General features: G+C 30.0%; 4 protein-coding genes across 4 annotated transcripts; 1 reads left to right on the top strand and 3 right to left on the bottom strand.

The window, feature by feature from the left end:
* Window positions 1-1850: 1850 nt before the first annotated feature.
* On the bottom strand, window positions 1851-2927 carry LOC125814846 (serine carboxypeptidase-like 40). The gene is made up of 4 exons (XM_049494293.1): window positions 2738-2927; window positions 2559-2651; window positions 2354-2462; window positions 1851-2067 (listed from the first exon to the last, which is right to left on the bottom strand). Exons 1-4 carry the CDS (start codon window positions 2857-2859, stop codon window positions 1870-1872), a joined length of 522 nt encoding a protein of 173 aa, XP_049350250.1. The 5' UTR covers window positions 2860-2927; the 3' UTR covers window positions 1851-1869.
* Window positions 2902-6027, bottom strand: LOC125814878 (serine carboxypeptidase-like 40). Its single transcript, XM_049494328.1, has 4 exons — window positions 5634-6027; window positions 5303-5410; window positions 4911-5185; window positions 2902-3225 (listed from the first exon to the last, which is right to left on the bottom strand). Exons 1-4 carry the CDS (start codon window positions 6025-6027, stop codon window positions 2902-2904), a joined length of 1101 nt encoding a protein of 366 aa, XP_049350285.1.
* Window positions 6028-8800: 2773 nt separating this feature from the next.
* Window positions 8801-9865, top strand: LOC125814879 (uncharacterized). Its single transcript, XM_049494329.1, has one exon. It carries the CDS (start codon window positions 8801-8803, stop codon window positions 9863-9865), a length of 1065 nt encoding a protein of 354 aa, XP_049350286.1.
* Window positions 9866-16290: 6425 nt separating this feature from the next.
* LOC125814839 (serine carboxypeptidase-like 40) lies at window positions 16291-22321 on the bottom strand. The gene is made up of 8 exons (XM_049494284.1): window positions 21816-22321; window positions 21626-21733; window positions 21255-21529; window positions 17837-18100; window positions 17630-17748; window positions 17406-17498; window positions 16748-16853; window positions 16291-16627 (listed from the first exon to the last, which is right to left on the bottom strand). The coding sequence occupies exons 1-8, from the start codon at window positions 22219-22221 to the stop codon at window positions 16478-16480; spliced, it is 1521 nt and encodes a 506-aa protein (XP_049350241.1). The 5' UTR covers window positions 22222-22321; the 3' UTR covers window positions 16291-16477.
* Between the last annotated feature and the right edge of the window lie 5175 nt (window positions 22322-27496).

Consider the following 27496-nt stretch of genomic DNA (forward strand, 5'->3'; position numbering starts at 1 on the left):
AAAAATAAAGAAAAGTCGAGTGATGATCTGTAAAGTCCTTTAGAGTCTCCCTTTCCTTTTGTCCCTTTATTTGTTTATAATTATAATTGTTTGGGGTAGCTTAAATAAAATATAAAAATTGCTTGTTTATCTACTTGTGTAATTTATGTCTCCTCACTCCTCTCTTTATTAATTGTTTAATGTTTATTTGTTATTATGTTATCACTTAGTCTTGCATGCTTAACTAACTAATTAAAATAACTAAAGTGCCCTTAATTGTTAAATATTATGTTATCACTTAGTCTTGCATGTTTAACTAATTAATTAAAATAACTAAAGTAATATTAATTGTTAAATATTATGTTATCACTTAGTAAGCATGTTTAAGTTAAATAACCTAAATAAATGACGTAACCATACTTGCTACTTGTAACCCCCACATAATCGCATGAGATACGGCCGGGACCCACATTTGTGGACCTCGAGGGATGCCTAACACCTTCCCCTCGTGGTAACTTTAACCCTTACCCGATCTCTGGTTTGTTGACCTTAGTTAGAATAGTTAGGTTAGATAGGTTCCCTAACGTGCCTTAATTCGTTAGGTGGCGACTCTTCAATTCAGCCCAAAAACCCAAAAGAGTTGTTAGGTCGTGCACCAAAACCTGTTTGCGCAAAAACGGGGCACGACATGCATGTGTTTATAATGTTGTATTGACTTGCTTATGTTGCACTTAGTGGGATAGCCGCGTGATCCCTACCAGTACATTGTGGTTGTGTACTAATACTGCACTTGCTCTTATTTTGTTGAGTACAGGGTATCTTCAAGCGGCTACTAACAGACATTGCTTAGGAGATCAGTGATCGTCATTCAAATTCAAGGGTGAGCCAATTCTTCCGATCTGCCATGAGTTCTCCTTTCGTCTATGTCCACATTTCGGACTTAGACCGTTCTATTAGTTATTAGTACACTAGTTGGGGTTGTATCCCTTCTTGTTTAGACTTGGTTCATTGTTAGATGTTTTGGTACATTGACTTTCAGATTCTAGGCATTACTTCCGCATTGTTAGTTTATTATTGTTAGACTTTTGTTAGAGTTCATGGAAACTCTATTTCTTTCCTTAGTATTTTCGTGCTTTCGTATACTTAAAATGCCTTAGTTTTGATTTAGTTGAAGATCCAAACACTAACTAAAGAAACCAAAAAAGTTGCCTTCTTCAATGTTCTGCTTTATCATAATCTCAATTGTTAAAAAAATGTTACTATTAAATATTATTCTCATATTTGGTGGTAAATAAAATTCCTTTAGGACCAGAGAAGTGGATAAGTACATTTATAAAAGAATTATAGCGATGGGTGGAAAATGAAATTTTCTTAAGATTTGGCAGCCTTTTTTCTTTTGAGATTTGTGGTTTTTTCGAGAATAGTTTTTAAAAATATAATTTATAGAAATTTTTCTATAAAAATAATTATTATTTTATTTCTGAATCAAATATTAATAATTAGTAATAATAATATTGTGTGAATCAAAATGTTCTAAAACAGTAAAAATACTACATCAAAACAACAAATTGGCAATCACTGAAAGTACAATAAGGATTAGTATAATATGCATGATTTCATACCAAATTTAGTTCTAATGGAACATAATTCTACAATTTAATTTTGATATTCAATCAAGTAAGTATAATTCAAAAATTGTTCTAATAAAGTAGTAATATGAATGAATTGATAAGGCACTAGTAACCATATGTTCATAGTACCCGACTATAAATAAAAGGGTTATCTTTTATTTCTAAAAATACTATATATCTTAAAAGTATGAACAACATAACTTGAATATTAAATTATTATAATACCGTCAACTGAAATAATGACCACCAAATATGTAACTTATTTTCTTTGCATTGGAATGTTTTGAGTAATGTATATTATTTTATGTGTTGTAGAATTAGGGAGTTGTGTTCCTGCAAGGAAGTGCTTAGCCAGTGTAAAAGCTCTAGCAGGCTCATAACTTGGCACTTGATGTCCTGCTCCTCTCACTGTTGCAAATGTCAAATTTCCTCTATATACTTGTGCGTATCCACCAACCTATTTAAACGATACATGAAAAAATTTAATTCTCAAAATTCGAAAAAAGTTAGTACTGACCAGGAATAATAAAGATGGTCTTCTCAATGCAAATTTAGAGTCTTGTAACATTGTGGACATTTTATTTGTTGAATTAAGTACTCTCCAAGTTTGTCAATTAAATAATATATTCAATATTACAAATTTCATATTTAAAGAAAATTTACGTGTAAATATCTTATAAATGACTTGATAGAGTTAAAAATTCTTTATAATGACGATTTATATAACCAACTAGTACACGCACCTCATAATCCTTGTGGAACCAGGGATACCATGGCGTTTCAACGCGAAGCTTCATCTTCTTAATAGATTTTTTAGTAGAAGTTACTGGTACTATTCCATCAGTGTCCCCGCTGTCAAATCGAAAAAACAAATTAAAACCATTAAATTGAATAATAAAATTACAATAAATAACAAAAACACGGTTTGAAGAGTTCAAAATCGTTCACCTGAATATCCATACTCTTATTCCATTAGCCATAACTTTTTTGATAACAGGAATTATTGATAATGGACTATCTTTCCAACTTTCTATGACTTCACTGCAATTTAATTAGCGTACACATTAGTTATACATGAACTATACACTTGTATACGACTAAATAAAAAAATTATACATCGAAAATACCTGCATGGTTGCCAATTATGCTTAATTTTGGTGACATTGGCATGAAGAGCCTTTTGAACATCAGGACGATTCATATAAGCAATTAAATAATTATCACTACATGGATCGATCTCTTGCTGCATTCCATAATTAATCTAAATACATACATTATGAATTTTTAAGTTTCAAAAATTCAATCTAATTGACCACGAGTTTTCGAAAAATCCAGAACTTACTGAATTTTTGTTGAACGTATAATAAGTTGTACTGAGGTCATCGGATTTAGGGCATAACGGGGCATATATGTTGTAAAGATCGATGGGATCGGTATCTGCTATAGCTATATCAATGGCGTTATCGCATTGGTGTGGTTGAGGAAGGGACTTGTCTGAGAAATTACAGTATCTGTCGATTTGCTCGAAAATTTCATCTGGTATCAAGCCATGACTTGCATGGTACTCATACATTCCTTTTTCGTCTGTCTCAAAATTTATCACTGCATTCCCAATCTGCCAAAAAAAAAAGAAGAACAAAAACATTTTTAGTTGAGCTGTGTGAGGGATTCATTCAGACTCCCTTGGTTAGAAAGGGGCGTAATTAGGGGGCGCAATGGGTTCATTCAGACTCCCTTGGTAAGAAAGGGGCGTAATTAGGGGCGCAATGGGTTCATTCAAACTCCCTTGGTTAGAAATATACATAATATATATATATGTTAACTTGTTTGTGTGTGTTTAGGTCAAATCGTAAAGTTTTTATTTATAATAATAACAATACCAATCCACACAAAATATTATTTTCTCGAAGTACTATTCGTTCATGTTTAATATATGGTTGACTACCATAATATTTATTTTATCAAAAAAAAATATCTGTACTACATATTTTGAGTACGGAGGAATATAATCTTTTAAGTAAGGAAGCAATAATCATTGGTCCACACAAACATTTATGTGGATTAAAAACGGGACAACTATTTAATTTTTAAAATAGCACAATTTAAAACTAGGGGTGTACATGGCCGGGTTGGATCAAGTTTTTCAAATATTAAACCAAACCATTTGTGTCAAATTTTTAAATTTATAAACCAAACAAACCAATAAAACTCAGGTTTTTCAACATCGGGTTTTTTTGGATTTTTTTAGGTTTTTCGCTTTTTCGGGTTTTTTCGATAAATTATTCATACAAACATATAATTTACTAGTACTTCAAATATTTCTTTAGTCCTATCAAAATACAACTATCTAAGATGTTTCTTAAAAATATAACACAATAAGATATGATTAATGACACTAAAATATCTACCAAAAAAAATTAATAATGAAATCGCGTAAAACAAATATTGCAAATTAACAAGTCATAATGAAAATGATAATAATATAAAAGTACTAAATCATGCTAAAATTAAGTTTAATAAGTATTAGTTACATGACTAAATATTAAAGGAAATTAAAATTAGATTATGTATTTTAATTGTCTAAACCAATGTAAAACTAAAGGACAAATATTTAATATTATTGTCATTCTTAGTGTTGAATTGATTTTCTTTTTGCTTTAATATTAATTTGATTTTGATTTAAGCTTTATTATAATTACCAACATCTGTGGACTATAATCTTTATTGGCCCATTCATAATTCTAAGTTTCAAAGTTGAATTAATATATTAAAAGATAAAAACTATGAAAAAGTATAAGAAATATGTAAAAATTATATCAAAGTAAATATTTTTATATATAAAATAAAATTTTAAAATTATATATATATAATGTCGGGTTGGTTTGGTCTCGGTTTTTTTTTTTTAGTTAAAACCAAACCAACTCAAATATAGTCGGGTTTTTTTTTCAAAACCAAACCAAGTCAAACCAAACCACTAGTCGGGTTTTTTTTCGGATTGACTCGATTTTCGGTTCGATTTTGTACACCCCTATTTAAAACCATAGTGTGGATTGTGATTAATGAAATGGATAAAAATCATAAAATTAAAGCCAGAAATTCTTCGTCAAAGAAAGTGGTCTAACGACTTACAAAATGGATGTAAATTATGGTAAATTTTAATAGGCAGATTTAGTGAAATAGTGGAGGTGCTATAACAAATTGACACGGACATCACCATTATAAAGGAGGAAATAGCATTAAAATACAATTATAAAATGGAGAAGGGTTGGGTGAGAAAAATAAAGTATATAATTACTTTACCATGATCCCCTTTAGGTTAATAAGATTCTTCTTGGCACGTTTGTTATGCTGGAGAATTATTTCTGCCAATTGAGGTACGAAATGCCCGGCATAGCTCTCACCAGCAATGTAAAAATCTCTATTTTTGTACTCCGGAAATCTTTGCATCCAATTCAATAAGAATATAATATTGTCAATAGCCGTATCTCTATCTCCATTTGATTTGACTTCAGAACTTATATTTGAATATGAAAACCCAACGCCAGCGGGAGACTCCAAAAATAATAAATTTGCCGCTATAAATAGAAAATACATAATTCAAATTAAGTTAAGGTCAATTTTATCAATTCCAATAAGCAAAACAAAGTATAAAACAGAAGAACTAATTAATTAATTAATTAATCAATAATTACCTTGATTCCATGAGTAGTTATTCCTATACAATGTCTTTCCATCTTTATGGATTCTAAATGGTCCAATTTCCTCCATGGCTCCATAAGCAAGTGAAGAGCAACCAGGACCTACCATACACAATTCAAGACATTTATCGTAAAACTACAAGTTTATCATTAGAGGCGAATCTAAAACTCAATATTGTGCATAAATTTAAATGTTACATACATAGTTTGAGTCGAATATAATAAGTTCAGTTGAATTCATAGAACCTGCCCTAGATTCATCTCGATATGATGATATGTAGTTCAATAATAACTATGATCAACAAATTAAAGTAAATTTGTGTACCTCCATTAAGCCATAAGAGAAGGGGAAATGACTTGGAATTTTCATGAGCTTCAACAAAATAATAAAACAAGGCACGACCTGCAGATTTGTTGACTGTGACATATCCACCATATTGTTTGAATTTGACAAGTGGTTGACCTGGCAATTTCTTGATTTGATCTTTATTTTTCAACCCTTTTTGAGAAAGAACAAATTTATCCAATTCTAAATAATCAATGGTTGAACTAAAATTGCTACTACTACAATTATTATCAATGGTTGAATCTTTTTTCAATAATTTGTTTAAGTAAAGTTTACCAACACCATGACTATGCCTCTTTATTTCATGACTTGAAGCTACCACAATTTGTGAAAGAAAGAGGGTTAGAAGGAGGAAGAAAATGATTTTTTTCATTTCTTTTGAATTTTGGAATGAAAATAGAAAAATGAATTGATGATTCTGTGTGATAAATACCATTTGGTACTCATTTTGTTCCATATTAGTTGATTATTATATTAAAAGAGTTATCTCATATTAGTTGTCTACCTTACTAAATTAAGAAAACATTAATTAACTTTCTTACATATTACTCTGACAGGTAATTCTTTTTTAAAGTGCTCATATTTTTTTTTGTAAAATTTCCAAAAAAAATAAAAATAAAGGGGTGAATTAGTAAAAATTATCTCCCAATTTATGATTCTTAAGCACCGTGCAAAATGGAAAATAATTGACTAATATGGAAAAGTGATGAAATATGTGGATAAGATATTTAATTAATTAAAAAGAAATAATGTGTACCATATCCATATACGCGTTCAATCATTGAAGATCTGCGATCTAGTATTTATTACACTACAACTATATTTTTAACGGAAAATAAACTCCCAATTATATTGGTGATGGGGGATCTAGTTTCCAAGTTTATTACTCCGTCCCTTTTTAGTTGTCCACTTTAGAAATGACACACAGATTAAGGCAACAATGATTAGCACAGTGAAGTTACAATTTTACCCTTATGACAACTTTTCACTTCAAAATTACAACCACTTATTTGAATTAAAGTGAAATAAATTGGAGGGAAACAACATACACTTTTACAATTTTCAAGAAGTGTAAATAAGGGTATAATAGGAAAAAATTTGTTGTCCTTTCTTGATTTGTCAAAATGGACAACTAAATAGGGACAACTAAAAAAGGAAATATGGACAAGTAAATAGGGACGGAGGGAGTATGAACTAGGGATGTAAAATATTTCTTTTTTTATAAATTTAGTCATAAGAAAAATATAAAATATAAATCATATACCGATAGCTATACATCTTGGTCCTAATAAATCGAAAGAAAATACAAACTAAAATTATAAATCAAATGTCTAAGAATAAAAATAAAACGTTAATGAACAATCCTTTTTAACTGAATGGAAAGTATTATGTAACGTGCCCTTCCTATTTAAATGTTGCTCATTAATAATACTCTCTCCATTTCATATTACTTGAATATATAAGGCACACTTATTAAGAAAATTATTCAAAAGCATATTTTAAACCATATTTCCACTATTGTGCTTTGTAAAATCATAAATGTAACTTTATAAGCAGTGCAATTTGTCTCCTAAAAAATATCAAATTTCATTAAAGAAAATTGTAAATATTGAACAATGAAAAAATGCCCGAAAAAATTTAAATAATATGGAATAGAGAAAACAATATTATTAGTTATTAAAATTATGATACTCTAGTATTAGTGACAGTAAATAGAAGTAAATGCTATTCAATATTTGAGGCAATTGCTATAGTTAGTTAATTTCGTTTCAATTATGATACAAATAATAATTAGTAACCATATTTGGGTGGGGTGGGTGGGTGGAGTCTTTAAAATTTAGTACGTGAAAAAGAGGGGAATTTTTTGAAATGACATAAATAGATTTGTTATCTAAGGAAGGTACGCACATCATCATTTATCTACTTAATTAATTGTTTAATGTCATTATTAATTATATTTTTAGGTATTTCATTAATTAGCACATACTACTCTTTTAATTTTTTAATTTTTTTTAAAAAAAATACTTTTTATAGTTGTTTTCTATTCTCACACACTACTCATTTGTTTTCATCCAAATTCTTTTCCGACATAACAAAATAGAAAAAGACATTACTACACGTTTTACTTTAGTAAAAAATTATCAAATTCAATTCTTTATTTGAGGCAACAATTATTAATGGCACATTTTTCTAGGGAAAAAAGAGGTTAGGGTTCGACGATCCTGACTATTAAAATAAATGTCTATATGTATGTATTGTTATAAAACCATTGAATTGTGGATGTTTCTTTTCATCAACAACATAACGTAATGAACCTATTTAATGTAAAAGTTGTGCTAACGTATTTGATTGAAGGATGTAAAAGGGTGTTTTCTAAATCCTATAAAAGGGTAGTCTTTTCACCCTAATGAAATACATATTTAAAAAGTTCAAAGAATACTTCTACTTAATATTTCTATTTGTCTTACCTCCTTGTTTAGTATTATAGTATTTTGCTCTCATTTTACAACACGTAATCAGCACGAATCTCTAACCAATTAAGACCTAATTCGGAATTATCTTTTTCCCTAAAAAGTTAATCAATTTTCTTTTCGAGTCAGGTATACATTTATATGTTTATAACATATCTAATAGGACTTACATAAGTCTTTGATCAACGATTTAATTACTGCATATATAACTTGCTTTAGGTATTTGTATGATACTTTACTAGGCATAATAATCAATACGTTTCAGGTTTATATTTTTATGTTGTTTATATGCTAGTAACTTATAACTCTAAATTAAATACTAGGATATATGATAACATGCTAGTTAGAATAATCGTAAGTATTTTAATTTCTTGTCATAAATTTATGATAAATATTGGTGTGTCATAAAGAATAATAGTATTATATTAAATATGACTTAAAATCTTACGGTAGCTTTGGCGTTAATAACTATTGAACTAGTAATAAATATAGTAAAATAATTAGAATATATACCGTTTCATACTTTATGAGTTTACATGCTTTTGTAACATCCCATATTCATGCATATGATATATTTTATACTAATTCTTAATCATTTGAAATATTAATTTATCTTTCATTATAAAGAAATCAAAATCATGTTATTAACTCAACTATTTTATGATAGTTTTCATCATGTCGAATTTATCAAAGCTTGAATTTGTGGCACTTGACATTTCTGGAAAGAACTATTTGTCATGGGTACTTGATGCTGAAATTCACCTTACCGCTAAGGGTCTTGGTGATTGTATAATCGAAGGAAATAAGGCATCAAGTCAGGATAAAGCGAAAGCTATGATTTTCCTTCGTCATCATCTTGATGAAAGCCTGAAGGTTGAATACTTAACAGTGAAAGATCCACTTGAATTGTGGATAGGTTTGAAAGGGAGGTATGACCACCTCAAGGCAACGGTATTGCCAAGGGCTCGTTATGAGTGGATGCACTTACGGTTTCAAGATCATAAAACCGTAATTGAGTATAACTCTGTTGTATTTAGAATCACTTCCCAATTAAAATTATGTGGGGAAGTTATAAAAGATGAGGACATGTTGGAAAAGACACTAACTACTTTCCATGCCTCTAATATGATATTACAGCAGCAATACCGTGAAAAGGGCTTTAAAAAATACTCTGAATTAATCTCATGCCTTCTGGTGGCTGAGCAGCATAATGACCTTTTAATGAAAAATCATGAAGTCCGTCCCACTGGAAGTGCTCCATTACCGGAGGCCCACGGGGTAGAAGCACACGGCCAGTCTGAAATAAGACAAAATAATCGGGGCCATGATAATGTGCGTGGACGTGGCAAAGGCAAAAGACGATATAATAATCGTCAAGGTGGTGGTCATAACAAAAGGGAGAACAATATGGGTTCTCAAAATAATCCTTCAAAAGGCAAGGGCGATCACTGTCATCGTTGTGGCCTTAAAGGTCACTGGAAAAATGAATGTCGGGCACCTGAGCATTTTGTTAGGCTGTATCAAAATTCCTTTAAAAGGAAAGGGAATAAAGGTGGTGCTTCCTCTTATAATGCCCGAGTGGAGTCACATTTGACTCTCAAAGATGATGCTCAGGCAGGGTCTTCTCAAAAATATGATGAGAATGTTGAGGCGAATTTAGCATTGAAAGATGATGCTTTTGATGGGCTCGATGATATTACTCATCTAGAAGCTGAGGACTTCTTCGGGGATCGCAACTGAAGATTGATAATTAAACTGGAAAATGAATAATGTTTTTTTTTTTATGTATTTTTAATGTCTTCATTAAAGTTTATGTACTTAAGATTTTTTTTTGTTAAATTTCGTACTTATTATTATGTATTTTTATTTTTATGAAGATAAATAAATTTTTCCAGTCTTCAGTTGGATTCAATATGAGTAATGGAGATATGTGCCTTCTGGACAGTGCCACAACTCATACGATACTAAGAGAAAAGAAATATTTCTCTCATTTGGTAATGAAAAAGGCATATGTTAATACAATATCCGGTAGTACAAAATTGATTGAGGGTTCTGGAAGAGAAACCTTATTACTACCTGGAGGAACATTATTGGTAATTGATAATGCATTGTATTGTAGTAAGTCTCAAAGAAACTTGTTAAGTTTCAAGGTTATTCGCCAAAATGGCTATCATGTTGAGACTGCGAATGAAGGAAAGGTTGAATATCTTTATATTACTACAATAAATGCAGAGAAGAAAATTGTGCATGAAAAATTGTCTGCACTTTCTTCTGGGTTGTACCATACAAATATTGGTACAGTTGAATCACATGCCGTGGTAAACAAAAGGTTTACTGGTTCTAATGATTTTATCATTTGGCATGACCGGTTAGGCCATCCCGGTTATAATATGATGCGCAGAATAATTGAAAATTCACATGGACATACTTTGAAGAACCAAAATGTTCTCAAATCAAAGGAATTTTCTTGTGCTGCTTGTTCACAAGGAAAGTTGGTTATCAAACCATCAGTGGCTAAGGTTGGGATGGAATCCCCTGCATTTCTGGAACGGATACAGGGTGACATATGTGGACCTATTCACCCTGTTTGTGGACCATTTAAATATTATATGGTCTTGATAGATGCATCTACAAGATGGTCTCATGTATGCTTATTATCAACTCGCAATATGGCTTTTGCGAGGTTGTTGGCTCAAATAATAAGGTTAAAAGCACAATTTCCAGATTATGCAATAAAAACAATTCGTCTTGATAATGCTGGTGAATTTACATCTCAGGCATTTAATGATTATTGTTTGTCCACGGGAATAACAATTGAACATCCTGTTGCACATGTTCATACTCAAAATGGTTTAGCAGAGTCATTGATTAAACGTCTTCAATTAATAGCTAGACCATTGTTGATGAGAATAAAGTTGCCCGTTTCTGTTTGGGGGCATGCTATTTTGCATGCAGCGGCACTTGTGCGCATAAGGCCAACCAGTTATCATGATATCTCCCCATTACAATTGATTTTTGGTCAGGAGCCAAACATTTCCCATCTTAGAATATTTGGTTGTGCGGTATATGTTCCAATTGCTCCACCACAGCGCACAAAGATGGGTCCCCAAAGAAGGTTGGGGATATATGTTGGGTATGAATCTCGTTCTATTATAAAATATTTGGAACCTAGAACTGGAGATTTATTTACGGCAAGGTTTGTTGATTGTCATTTTGATGAATCAGTATACCCAACATTGGGGGGAGAACAAAAGCAGTTGGGAAATGAGATAGATTGGAATTCACTTTCACTGTCTCATTTAGACCCTCGAACAAATCAATGTGAGCTAGAAGTTCAAAAGATAATTTATTTGCAGAATATTGCAAATCAACTGCCGGATGCATTTACTAACCTTCCACGGGTTACTAAATCATATATCCCAGCTGCTAATGCTCAAGTTCGAGTTGATATCCCGATAGGACAAAATGTTAAGGCAAATGAGTCTGGACCACGCTTAAAGCGTGGTAGACCAATTGGTTCCAAGGATAAAAATCCTCGGAAAAGGAAAGGAATAAATGATCAAGATAATCATAATATGGAGGCAATTGCGCATGAAGAGCTCCGAGACATAATAAATGATGACACCAAAGAGGAGGTCCATGTACCAGAAAATAATGAGAATGAGGAAATCTCTATAAGTTATGTCTCGACGAGAAAAATGTGGAATCGAAATAATATTGTGGTGGATAATATTTTTGCCTATAATGTTGCAGTTGAAATAATGCAACAAGATGAGGATTTGGAGCCAAGATCTGTCAATGAATGTAGACAGAGAAATGACTGGCCAAAATGGAAGGAAGCAATTCAAACAGAATTGGCTTCACTTGAAAAACGTGAAGTTTTTGGACCAATAGTCCGAACACCTGAAGGTGTCAAGCCAGTGGGGTACAAATGGGTTTTTGTGCGAAAATACAATGAAAATGGTAAAGTCGTAAGATATAAAGCACGACTTGTGGCACAAGGATTTTCGCAAAGACCTGGCATTGATTATGAGGAGACATATTCTCCTGTGGTAGATGCAATTACCTTCGGGTATCTAATAAATATGACAGTTCATGAAAAGCTTGAAATGCATCTAATGGACATTGTCACAGCCTATTTATATGGCTCACTAGACCACAATATTTTTATGAAAATCCCTGAAGAACTCAAAGTGCCTGAAGCATATGAAAATTCAAAAGAAAGTTGTTCAATAAAGCTTCAGAAATCCTTATATGGATTGAAACAATCAGGGCGAATGTGGTATAATCGTCTTAGCGAATATTTGCTAAAAGAAGGGTATAAGAATGACCCTATTTGTCCTTGTATTTTTATACGAAGGTCAAAATCTGAATTTGTAATAATATCTGTTTATGTTGATGACTTGAACATCATTGGAACTCCTACAGAGCTTTCAAAAGCCGTTGAGTGTTTGAAAAAAGAATTTGAAATGAAAGATCTTGGAAAGACAAAATTTTGTCTTGGCCTTCAGATTGAACATTTGAAAAATGGAATATTTATCCATCAATCAACATATACTGAAAAGGTTTTGAAGCGATTATACATGGATAAATCACACCCATTGAGTACCCCGATGGTTGTGAGATCTCTCGATATAAATAAAGATCCATTCCGACCTCAAGAAAAGGATGAAGAGATTCTTGGTGATGAAACACCATATCTTAGTGCTATTGGGGCACTAATGTACCTGGCCAACAATACCCGGCCAGATATTTGTTTCGCAGTAAGTTTATTGGCGAGATTCAGCTCATGTCCAACAAGAAGACATTGGAAAGGTGTTAAGCATATATTCAGATATCTTCAAGGAACAATTGATATGGGATTGTTGTATTCTAATGCATCCAAGTCAGAATTGATCGGTTATGCAGATGCTGGCTATTTGTCTGATCCACATAAAGCTCGATCTCAGACAGGCTATTTATTCACATATGGAGGTACGGCTATATCATGGCGTTCGATGAAGCAAACAATAGTTGCTACTTCTTCAAATCATGCAGAGATAATAGCCATTCATGAAGCCAGTCGAGAGTGTGTATGGTTGAGATCAATGACTCAACACATTTTGCAATTATGCGGTCTTTCTGTGCAAACAAAGACTCCAACAATATTGTATGAAGATAATGCTGCTTGCATAGCTCAATTAAAGGGAGGATATATCAAAGGAGACCGAACAAAGCATATTTCACCTAAGTTCTTTTTCACACATGATCTTCAACAAAATGGTGAGATAAATGTTCAACAGATTCGTTCGAGTGATAATCTTGCAGATTTATTCACTAAGGCATTGCCAACGTCAACATTTGAGAAGTTAAGATATAAGATTGGAATGCGTCGTCTCCGAGATATCAAATAAAGTTTTCATCAGGGGGAGTAAAATACGAGTTGTACTCTTTTTTCCTTAGCCAAGGTTTTGTCCCATTGGGTTTTCCTGGTAAGGTTTTTAATGAGGCAACACTCAAGGCGTATTACAAGATGTGTGTACTCTTTTTCCTTCACTAGGCTTTTTCCCACTGGGTTTTCCCTAGTAAGGTTTTAACGAGGCACATTATCTATAAACATCCAAGGGGGAGTGTTATAAAACCATTGAATTGTGGATGTTTCTTTTCATCAACAACATAACGTAATGAACCTATTTAATGTAAAAGTTGTGCTAACGTATTTAATTGAAGGATGTAAAAGGGTGTTTTCTAAATCCTATAAAAGGGTAGTCTTTTCACCCTAATGAAATACATATTTAAAAAGTTCAAAGAATACTTCTACTTAATATTTCTATTTGTCTTACCTCCTTGTTTAGTATTATAGTATTTTGCTCTCATTTTACAACATGTATATATATATATATATAAAATATGGAGAATAAGAAATGAACAAAATTTATTTTGGTATGACAATTGGAGTACTCTTAGCATTCAATGCCCCCCACACCTCAAAGCTTCCTTCTTAATACTATTATGTCCTTACTTGATGTATGACTAGCTTTTTTTATTGGAAAAAGGACAAATATATCCTCAAACTATCATAAATGGTATTTAAACACCCTACATTATACTCGCACAGTCGCACAGACACATGTGTCTAGTGTATATCAATTATTCACTTTATCTATGTGTCACAAGTTGTATATACATTGTATGTATGCATTTTTCACTATATATACACACACTTCAGTGCATATTGTGTACAAATTATGAGAGAATAGTGCATATGTATATGTGTTATACACAATGTAGATATATTTTTCATCCAATATAGATATACACACGTTATAAATAGAGCAACTTTCACATATAGCAAACACAAAAATCATATTTGTATGTTATAGCTATAGTTTGCATAATTGCGCTCCATAGCAAACTTTATGTTTGCTATGACTATTTCACTATACATATATACAAAAGAAGCTGGCTATTTCACTATACATATATACAAAAGAAGCAACTGTATAATTTGATTTGGTATACATATACAAAAGAATCAATTGTATAAATTGTGTTTGTATAAAGCGAGAAAGAGAGAAAGACAAAAGAAAACTCGGCAGGGGAAGATCGTATTTGTATTATCATAAGTGTATAAGACGAAAATCTATGCATTTGTATATGTATATACAATTTTCTCTCGTTTTATACAAACACAAACGCAATATATACATTTGTGTTGGTATAAAATGAGAGAGGCGAACGAGATCTAGAAAAGAGGGTAACGAAAATATATGTATATATACAATTTTCTCTCGCTTTATACAAACACAAATGCATTTTATACATTTGTGTTTGTATAAAAGTGAGAGAGGCGAGAGAGACTGCCCAGCGAGAACGAGAGTGGTGAGCGAAATTCACCAGGGAGAGAGGCGAAATAGCAATAGTTTGCTATGGGGTACAATTAAATCAAACTATGATTATAGCATTTAATTTGAATTAATAGTTTATTATTATATACAATTTTCCCTTATAAATACTTTTGTCCACACCCATTGCAATCCTTCATGCCCATATTTTTGTATAATTTGTGTATAATAAATATAGGAAAATGGGTAACTATACTCCTCAATTTTGTGATTTAGAATGGATATATCCCTTGTTAAAAATGTGATGCATATATTCTTGTTGTTTAACAAATGACCCATATTTTACTTGTTTGATTGGACTACAAAGTTCAATTCCCCGTCAAAGACCAGGGATTGCTCAAAGAGAAGTCACACATTGAGGAGTAAAACACTTCGTAACAAAGGTAACTCTATAATCAGGGATACTCGAATTCGAGACGTCTAGTTAAGGATAAAGGAGTATTTATCACTCCACCACATTCGTCTGTGAAGGCTACACTCATTACAAGCATGAAGGAAGAATAAATTACGATAGTTTTTGACCGCAACAATATATAATTTTAACCTTTGCAATCTGAGAGTGAGTGTTAAAGTTGTATAATTTCATCGTACATGCATTATCCATAATCTCAAATCAATAAGCATTTTAGGTTACTGTTAGACTTTTGCTTCTAAATCCTCTTTCCTTCTTTGTGCAACAAGTCTTAAATGGTTTCTTTAGTGGAATTCTTTTGTAGTACGAAATCATTAAAAGGAGAATTGTTCTTCTTCTAAATGGCATAAAATATGAAGACTATCACATATGATTGTTTTTTTGGGCCTATATTTGTTAAATATGAAATGAATGAAAAAAATTGAGACATTGACACATGTATATAAGTATTAATAACTATTTTCATGATTATGACAAAAGATTAGGCTTAACAACTATTATCCAAAAAATAATGATTAGCCAAATACTACCAAACAGACTAAAAAATAGAAAAATATGAATATTCAACTCCTAATCCACATTCACCAATTATTCAATCTCACAAGTTCAGCCAATTTCATGTTAATAACATGTATATCCCCATGTATATTTGTGTATACTCACGTATACTACTGTTACATTTGTAGTAATAGACAACATCTACAACATGTATGTATTTCACGTATATTATGTATATCAGTGTATATCACACACACTTTCATGGATATTCAGGTAGATGTATGAATATACAAAGGAATATACACACAGAGATACACAAACACACACAAATATAAAACAACCTTAACCACCAAAATTAAAACCAAACCACATCACATAATCTTCACCATTCATTTTATTTATTATAATAGTAATACTTTTCAAAAAGAAAAAGAAGAAAGAATATCGCATTTGGTTTACACCTAATCCATAATTAATTGCATGAAATAAATAAGAATCTTAAGAGGAATTAATAATTGACTAGAAAATTACTAGTCTTATTTATAATAATTACGTATGTCATTTAGACTCAGGTAGATCAGTTCCATCAAGAAAATGCATGATAAGTGAAAGGGCTCTAGCTGGTTCATAACCTGGAACTTGATGTCCTGCTCCTCTTACTGTAGCAAATGTCATATCTCCTTTATATACTTGTGTGTATCCACCCAACTATAAATTTAAGTACAACAAAACAAATACAAGAACTTTAAAATAAGATTGAATTATTATTATTATTGTACTATTAAGTGATCAAATGGAAATTAATTTAGAGTCTAGTAATATTATTACCTCTCCATTTAGGAACCAAGGATGCCATGGAGTTTTGACAGGAAGATTCATTATTTTAATAGATTTCTTGGTTGAGGTAACAGGGACCCTTCCATCAGTATCACCACTGCATTTTCAGAAATAATATAACAAAGTTCAAAAGCTATGTTTCAATTAATAAGCTTTTTTTATCAGAGAAAAAAAAGACTGGTTTTATTTAAGCAAATTGGTATGAAAATTCCCTAATTATATTCAAAAACAAAGAAAGTTACAACAACCATCTAAATTGCCATATCCAATCAAATCCACATAGAGTGTATGCAGACCTTAACATTATATACATTGAAGGTAGTGAGGCTGTTTTTGAAAGACTTTTGACTCAAGTGCAACAGTCGAAAAACATAGTGACTAAAAAGAAAAGCAATGCAAATTCTACAAGAAAGGAACAAGAACAATAAAATAGTGCGATAATTGAAACACAATAAACAACATATGATGGTGATAGATATCAAAAGCAAGAACTATAATATATAATAATTGTTATCTAAACAACAAACAATGATAGATAACAATAGCAGACCCTTCTATCTAAGTTTGTGTCCTTGATAATCATGAAAATAAATAAATACATAAGTCGAACAAAAATAAGATTGTAAGTGAAGGATAATTAAGTGGTCACCTGAATATCCACACTCGAATATCATTTGCCATAAACTCTGTGAGAAGAGGAATAATCGTTGATGGACTGTCTGTCCAATTTGTTAGGACGTCACTGAAATTATTTTTTTAACATAAGTTCAATTTAATTAACTCCTAAAAAAGGCTAATTAAATTAGTTAATTACTAATAGGAATTATATAAAAGTACTATAAAATGGCTAATTAAAACTATTAGAAAATATACCTGCAAGACTGCCAAGTAGAATATTTAATATTGGTGACATTAGCATGGAGAGCCTTTTGAACATCAGGCCTATTCATATAGGCAGTTGTGTAATAATCACTACATGGATCGATCACTAACTGCATTGTATAACATATGGTATATATATATTATCACGAACAAATAATATATTCAATAAAATTTTATAAGTGAAGTTTGGAGACTTACGGAAGGTCTTTTGGGCATGGAAGTGAGATTAGTATTGTGGCAAAGTGGAGCATATATGGCATAGATATCAATGTGGCCATGAATATCATAAGCTGCTATAGTTTCAGCCATTTTGCACTCATCTGATTCTTCACTTTCTGGGATTGTAAATTTACATTGCTTTTGAATTACAGCTTCAACTTCATCAGAAATTAAAGCATGACTTGCAAAATATTCATACATTCCTCTTGTATCCGTCTCGTCATTAATCACAGCATTACCAATCTGCACCCATAATCAAGGTGTGTATATATATATATGATTAATTAAAATATATTGAGTAATTAGGACTAATAATGATCATTAATCACTGCAACCAACTTGCAAAATGTTTCTTGGCTAATTTTATATTTTTAGATAGAAAAATATGTGAAAATTGACCGGATATCATAAGTTTCTTTAATTTTTTAAAATATTAATAGGATGAGAAGTCAAGAAGCAGGCACCTCATGGTCACGTTTCTGCTTTTAGCGAAGGTATTTATGTAAAAAAAAAATCGTCTTTTAAATTTTTAAAAATTATGTTAAAAAATCATATAAACATGATAACTAACGAGTAAATGATATTTTAAAGAGAATATTAAAAGTTGAAGGAGTATATCGTACTCTTGAAAACTTCAAGGAGACTATTATAATATACTTATCTTTTTGACGAAAATTATATATGACGGCTCATCCACTCTGACCCGTATTTTTTGTCGGGAAGATGTACTCTTCAATTCATTTGATTAAAAAAAAACTTTTGGAAATTGAAATTCGTGATCTACAATAAAAATTTAAATATTTATGTGGTCGTTATAAATTATTTTATTAAAAGTAAAAAAAAAATTAAGTTAAATTATTTATAATTACAAAAATGTTACATTATATTTTTTTTAATTAGAATAGACTAATAAAAAAATATGTCACATAAATTGAGATTAAGGATATATAACTTATTTCCGAAAAAGAAAAGAAAAAAAAGAGGGTATATAACTTATAAGACATACAATACTTTACGAATTCAACTACATGTGCATAATTAATTGCAACATGTTAGGATAATAATAACAGTAATATGGATGAATTCTGAATTTACTGGTATTGAATTATATTTTTAAAAATATAAATTCGTATTATCTCTTATTTAATGTTACTTTGGTGAACTTTTATATATAAATTACATTTTATTAAAAAAATTATTGAATTCAGATAAATCATGGTTGAAATTTTGCATCCACCCTTGCAGTAGAATAAGAATAAAATGTGTCATGATCAGGGGTGGACCTACCCTTATCCGAGGGGTGTCAAGTGATACTTTTTCGTCGAAAAATTATATTTTATATAGAGGTCAGATTTTGATTATTTTTTTTAAATGGTTCTTTCATCATGTATTATTCATATCGAAAATGAGTACATTGGTAATGGGAGATGGAGGGTTAGTATCCCACTCCATCGAACCAGACATAGAAAAAGATGCTCTAGCAAGACAATGAGCAACCTGATTCGTTGATTTCTTAACAGCTTAAAAAGGTCAAATTTTGGTTTAATAAACATGTATATACAAGTATTGACACCTTTTAACACAAATTAAAGGTTTAATCTAGTGATTAATGTGTTATGAAAATGTCTTGCGGTAGTGTGTTCTCTAGTCTTACTAAACTCATAATTTTATTTTTTTATTACAACCGTTAATACTCCTTAATGACAATTCTAAATTCGCTATTGAGCATGATGATTGAGTGAAGATTTAATCACAACCGTTGTTTTATTTTCTACAAGTAGCTTCTGAAAATAGGACCCATAAGATTTAGAACAAAGTGATAAGTAACTGCAACATACTATTAGTATCTAAACATTTTGGAAAAGATATATTGGTGTCATTCATACTTCACTATCACACTCTATAAAACTAATACTCTATATTTGATATATCCATCTGTCTTTGACAGCTGCTTTTTTTTCTTTAATAGATATTAAATGTGAAGACGTTGTCTACTAGTTGTCTACTAGTTTTTTAGGCTTTATATGATATTTTGTAAGAGAACTTTAATTTTATACCTCATGGATTTAAAAGAAGTAATTTTTACTCTATCTATTTTGTAAGCAATCGAGAGATCTTAATTAATCTCTAGTTTGCACTATAGTGCTTATTATTCAAACACCTAAGGGTGTGGCTTAAACAGTAGTCAATAAAGTAGTTGAGAATTATGATGTCTCGAGTTCAATTCTCAATGGGGACAAAGAAAACTAGTTGATTCTTTTTATTTGTCTTAGTCGTGATGAACATAATTATTATCCTTTCATAAAGGTAATAATCTTTCAACATATCTCATAAAATTAATCGAGGTACGTAAAAAACTAACTCGACATCATGATTATTAAAGAAATAACATATATAGATCTTATTTGTTTCCTTAGTACACAAACATCATGTGCAGCTAAGCAGTTTACAGCTGTATGTAATTTTGTTGGTATTACTCAAATTCTTGGATATAAAATTTCTGCTAAAAATATATTCTTAGGTCGAAAATATTGTTTTTTTAAGAGACTAGGCAACATAAAAGAGTTGTCATGTCACTGTCTTCACGAGCTTCTTGAGCAATTGAGCTAACTTTATATAAGTTTTAGTAACTTTATATATATGTGTGTGTGTGTATGTGGACAGTTGTCCCTTTTCCCCACCTTAATTGACCAAAATTTATTGATGTAACACCATTTGACAAAGAATTTTACCGAAAAAAAATGATATTTTGGAAATTTATGACTTAAAATAATTGTAAAATATTTGTGTAGTTATACATAATCTTATCTAAAGTTATTTTTTATACATAATTATTTTTTTAGATAAAGTAAAAAAAATGTACCACATAAATTCAGACTAAGAGAGTAGGTTTATCACTTTGATTAGATATTAAAAAAAGTTGATGTGGTCAGATTATATTTAACAGCAAAAATTAGCTTAATCCTAAGTCGAGAAAAAACAGTGAATTTTGTATATCAATCTACTATACATATACATATTTATATATGGACCCAAAGTCCAAACAGAGCTTAATAATTTTTTATTATAATAATATATACGCACACTTTTTAAAAATAAAATTAAAAAAAATGGATATTTATGGATAAAATAATTGTAGAGCCGGTTTGGCATTTGAAATAATTGGAGGAGGATTAACCATGTGCTCTAAAATGAACCATACATGCTCTTTTGATTCTTTTCATATGTTAATTATTGCTTCATGCTTAGTGTAACAAAACAACAAATGTTTTAAAAAAATTATAATCTTATAGTCTTGTAAGCTAAGTCTCCAACAATATTCCACACAAAGGCCAAAAAAAACCATATAGACAAAAGACAACTATATGGAAATATGAGATAAGAAGAGGTCACTTACCAAGATTCCTTTAAGATTAATGATATTCTTGTTAGCCTTCTTGTTGTGATATAAAATTGTATGTGCCAATTGAGGTACGTAATGTCCAGCGTAACTCTCTCCAGCTATATAAAAATCTCTATCTTTATATTCTGGAAACCTTTCAAGCCAATTTATTATAAATCGATAATTATCATTAGCTGTTTTCCTATCTCCTCCAGTCTTAACATCACTTGATGTATTAGAATATGAAAATCCTACTCCTGCTGGAGACTCCACGAACAACACATTGGCAGCTAATAATATTTAGCAACAAAAAAAAAATTAAAAAAAATTAGTACTAGTTTAGAGTACTAAAATTATTTAGTTATGTGAAAAAAAATGAATTTTACCATGGTTCCATGCGAAATTATTTATGTGAAGTGTTTTTCCATCACTATTTACTCTAAATGGTCCCAGTTCTTGAAAGGCTCCATATGCCAGAGAAGAACAACCTGGACCTGTCCCCCAAGAAACAATGATAAATCGATTAATTACCAATAATTACATATTAAAATGCAACAAAATAGTTGAGATAACTACCTCCATTAAGCCATAGAAGAAGAGGCAATGACTTGTTAAAACGTTGAGCTTCAACAAAGTAATAATAAAAAGCTCGTCCAGCAGATTCATCAATCGTAACATATCCACCATATTGCTCAAATTTTACTAGAGGCTGGCCAGGAAGTTTCTGAATCCTGTCATTTGCCTTCTTCAAATCCTCTTGATAATTAGAAATTACATTTTTTTTATTAGATGCAATATGAAGATCATCAAAATTTGATGCATCAAAATGACTTTTGTCAATGTTGGAATTTTTCTTCAACTTGTAAAATTGGCCAAGGGTATCACTTTGTGTTTTGGTAGCTCCTCCATTGATAATTTGAGAGATGATGATTGAAAGAAAGAGAGTGACCAATAAAAGAGAAGAAGTAGTTGTGGACTTCATCAAAACTAATATTTGTTTGTTTCTCTTTGAGAAACTTTATTGAATAGTGTAAAAGATAAAAGGGTTTTTATATCATTTTATATGTATGGGATTTTCAAACAACTAAGAATGGATCACGTATAATAATCCAAAAAAACAACTATCTATAGTACTTTAAATTGGGAAAACCAACTCAGCACATGGATGCTTATCCAATAAAAAAATTGAATAGAGTGAAATGATAGAAAAAAGAGTTTAAGTTATATTGAGTACTTAAAAGATATTTATATATAAATTTATAATTTTTAAAATAAAATATTTTAAATATGATCTAAAGATTTTAATCTTTTATATAAATTTAACTCAAAAAAATGGAAAGGAACGTGTGAAGTGTGATAGCGAGTGGAACTATTTGCATAATGTAATTTCTATTCTATAAAATTGATTACATGTAAGCTTTTATGATAATCAATAAATGATAATGTAGTAAAAATATGAGTCCTTCTCTTAAGAAAAAATTTAAGAAATAACAAATATAATAGATATAACAAGGCTCTATATCTATAGTTTCGATAATTGTGTTTTATAGCTATAGTTTCGTTTGCTATGGAGGTTGCGGTTGTATATTTTTGCATGTTTGTATATTTCGCTTGTGATATATAACTAGGGTAAGTATATACAAATTTGCATTTATACATTTAGGAATTTTTCAGAACTACGTTTGTATATTTCGCTTGCCAATATACAAACAAAGTAATTTATTATGAATTATTCATAAATCGTATACAAATAAGGATAAATTACCTATATGCGGGATACATAAATCGTAACTCTCAAAACCAATATTTATCCCTTCCTTATTTCACTCCACAAATCTCTCCTCATTTTTAGTCACAGGATCTTGGTAGTTATTTTCTCATTCACGTTTGAAATTCAAAATTAGTCTTTTTTCTGTAGGTTAAGATATTTTTAGACAAAAAAAATTAAAAAGGATATTTATGAGTCTTTTACCTATTTTTAAAAATACACCAAAATTTATAATAAAATAAGTGAACTTCAAATTTTCAACACTAAAACGTAAATTATAATAATAGTAGTAGTTATTATTTGGTAATAATTAATATAATATTTGTAAATTTTTCATAATTTGAGTTGGTTATGGACTCTAACAACTAATCATTCACTGAAACTAATTAGGATTCTTGTATTATTATTTAATCTTCCCATTGTCTCATAATAATATTAGTTTCAATTTGACCAAAACTTCATACAGTCTAATATTTTCCTCTTTTTTCTGGTGTTTTTCATATCAAATTTCTTTAATGGATTGTGTTTGTTCAAGTATCTAATTGAAACTTAATTCTTATTTATTGTGATACATTTATAGATACACTATATTTCAACTTACATACGTCCTTCTTTCACAACTTTATTGTATCAGATACATTATTATCAACTACAAAATGATACATTATGTGAGTTATACAGTAATGTATCGATCTCAAATCTAACATCTTATGGCCAACATGCAATTACTTATTTAATGTATCTAGTATAAATATAATATTTATCAATTTAGACGAGATACATAAATAGTAATGTATCATGCACTAATTTTTTAGATATGATACGTAAATTTGAATTTATACTAAATGTATCAATTACATAGCAACTACCACACAATAATGTATTGATCTCAAATCTAACATCTTATAGGCAATAATTATTTATTTAATGTATCTAGTATAAATACAATACATATCAATTTAAACGAGATACATAAATAGTAAAATGCTAAGTAGCAAAGATATTCATTAAGTAGCAAAGATATTCATGATGTAACAAAGGACTTTTTTCTTGTACTGTGCAGAAGGAGGAGGAATTTGTGTTCAATGACGTGCCAACACCATCTATATTACGAGGCTTCAGTGCTCCCATCGGCTTGAGTCTGATCTCACTGATAGCGATCTACTTTTCCTTCTTCCTCATGATTCTGATGAGTTTAACCGGTGCGTATGTTCTATTCAATCCTCCATATATGAATATAGCCAAACAAAATCACCAAGTATCCATTTTTATAATTAAACAATAGTTCGAAAAATTAGTGAAAAGAACAGCCTTTGCGAAAAATGAGTATGAGTTAAGTCAAAATTACCATCAGAGTGAGCTTCACAGCCTCTATCATGAATAAACTTTTCGACAATTTTGATTCAAAATTAAAAGGACTTTCAATAAATTAGGAGAAGAATTTTAAATCTCAAAATTTTCAACAATTTTGAATCAACATTGAAAGGATCTTCGTTGAACTGGGAGAAGAAAGAATCTTGAATCTCAAATTTTTTTGATAATCTTGAATCAAAATTGAAAGGATCTTCATGAACTTGAAGATTCAAAAGTATATCGTTTGTCCAACAAGGCAACAACAATTCCATCACTTTTGTATCCTTCATAACTCACCTCGCTTACCCAAAATTCGCTTACCCAAAATTTCGAAAAAAGTTTTTGAATCAAATCTGAAAGGTTTTTTCGTTGAACGCGGGAGCAATTTGAAATTTTAAATTTTTTCGGTCTATTAGGATTTGTCTAATTTTAAATTTCTTCGATTGAGAGTAAGAAGAAACATAAGCGTAATTTATGGGATTTAATTAATTTTCAGATTTTATTCCCTTTTTAGCGCAACAGAAAGATTTTTTTTGTATTAGAATTAATGTATCCGTAAGATACAAATTTTAAGGGATTATTGTAATTAGAAAAAAAAAAAAAAAGATAAGATGTAATTTACTCTTTACACTATGAGATTTATGTAAGTTATACTACAAATTAGGGTAATCGTCTACAAAAATCTGGATTTAATTTATACAATCAGGACCGAAGTATACAAATTCTAAATTTATACAAATCAAGCGAATAACAAAATTGGGTGAAACTATAATTGTGAATTAGAATTTCGCTAAAAGTAGCTATAACATTTAATATGATTTAAATGCTTGTTATTCTGCACAATTTTTCCTTCTTTTAATACTGTAAAAAATAAGGGGTTATTTGGCTGGTGAGATCAATATTGATTTCAGACATAATAAGATAATTTTATCTCGTATTTTTTTTTGTTTCCCACCCGTTGTTTGTAGCCCACATTAGAGCTACGACCAAATCCGAATCGCGCACTGCAGAGCTCATTCTAGGGAGGCGCTCCTAACAAGATTTTCTTCATACCCAGGACTTGAACTCGAAACCTCTTGTTAAGGGTGAAACACTCCTACCAGTGCACCACAACCAGGTAAGAAATAACAATCTCTGATTCACTAAACTGTTGGGATTAAATAGAGAAGGTGAGATAACTAATCTCATTGAGTATTCTAACTCATATAATATACTTGTTTATTTCCGCATAGTGGCTCAAAGGGAAGCTAATGAAGTCTTTGTTTTAGGCCCAAAAAATTTTGAGCCCCAATTTTTATAATTAATAGTAAAACATTTATGACTTTTTTTCGCTAAATAATATTTTTTTTAAAAACAAATAAAAGTTATTAAAAAAAACTATACTCATAATGTTAAATAATATTTTTAAAATTTTGAATTATACTATTCATATTTTTATATTAATAATTAAAATTTTATAGAACATAATCCAACAAATTGTATTACAAACAAATGACTAACATCATATTAATTTGAACAAATCCTAATTTATATAAATATCAACAACAATATCACTATATAATATTAAAAAAATTATGTTTTTTTTAAGAATAATGAGTTGTGAAAAAAGATACTCTGAAATGAGGACGAAATTGACGCATGCAAGGTTCAAATGGACCTAATGGAAGGTTCAACTTCATCTTCTAAGCCTGAAGGCTCCTCCTCTGCTAAGAAAAAGAAAAAGGTCGATATTGACCAGATTAAGAAGAAGAATGAAGAACTTTTGAAGGAAATGGAGGCAATTAAGGAGTGGATGATGGCTGCAGATGAAGTCTTTGTTCAAGTTCAAAATGATATCGATGAAGTGGTAAGCATATCCCAGAAGAAGGGTCATTGCGATGGTTTGGTTAAAGTGAGACCAGCTAATTCCCTAGCCAAATCATATATCAAATATCAACTCAAAGATGAAGGATTGGATTATGATAAATACAAGTTATACTAGGTAGTCATTCGGTTTAAATTGTAGTTAAAGTTTTCAATTTTTGAAAGTTTAGTCGCTTTTAAATCTAACAATGAAGTTTACACAAAAAAAAGTCGTAACCAAAAGTACCATAAATGTGTGTAAAATGTATGGGACAAAGGAAACATTAAAAAAAGAACAAGAATTTTTTTAAATAATGTGCATATTCATTTGCTCAAAAAAACAATTTTTTCGATATTTACCGCGGGGTTAGCCAACTTTCATATATACACCATTTATTTAGCCTTATTTTGGCCACCATTTTTGAGTTGTTATAATTGTATTCGATTATGATTTACTATTATAGCTTTCATCTATTTGGTTTTTTTTATTTCTTCTTTTATTATCTTTCAAATAAAGAATAAACGATAATAAAACTAAAGCAGATAAAAGAATAAGGCGAAACAAGATAGCAAAACAATGTTATATTAGATTATGTTTTGATTGTTGGATCTCCAATTTTTTTAAGGGAAAATTATATGAAATAACAAACTATTAATTCAAATTAAATGTTATAGCCATAGTTTATTTTAATTGTAATTCGCAGCAAACATCCCTTTTTTTTGTCATTTGATTCGGTATACAATTAGCCATTTTATACATTTTGGTATAAAATGTATAAAATGCGTTTGTGTTTGTATAAAGCGAGAGAAAAATGTATATACAAATACATATATTTTCGTCCTATACACTTATAATTATACAAATACAGATCTTATTAAACAAATTACAATGTATAAATTAATTTATACAAAACTGAACAATTTGTATAAAATTGGATATTTGTAGCGAATTATACAAATCAAAAGCTCCATAGCAAACATAAAATTTGTTATGAAGCGCAATTATACAAATTATAGTTATAACATACAAATATAATTTTTATGTTTGCTATATGTGAAAATTGATTTTTTTTAAATACTCCAACTTTGATTTGAGCTTCCAAATTTGGATCAATAGTACAAAAACATCTTTAAACATGATTCTACCACGATAACAAATGTGTCGATTAAAAAAAAACAAGCATTGTTATTATAATTTTAACAATTCTTCTAAGCTATTTAAAATTTATCTTAAAAGATTATAACTCAATTAGTGTAACCTTTTCAATATTTTATTTTAGAGAAAAAGGACAAA

Source organism: Solanum verrucosum, unplaced genomic scaffold (assembly GCF_900185275.1).
Source record: "Solanum verrucosum unplaced genomic scaffold, falcon-dt-bn FXZP01000034.1, whole genome shotgun sequence".
NCBI lineage: Eukaryota > Viridiplantae > Streptophyta > Magnoliopsida > Solanales > Solanaceae > Solanum > Solanum verrucosum.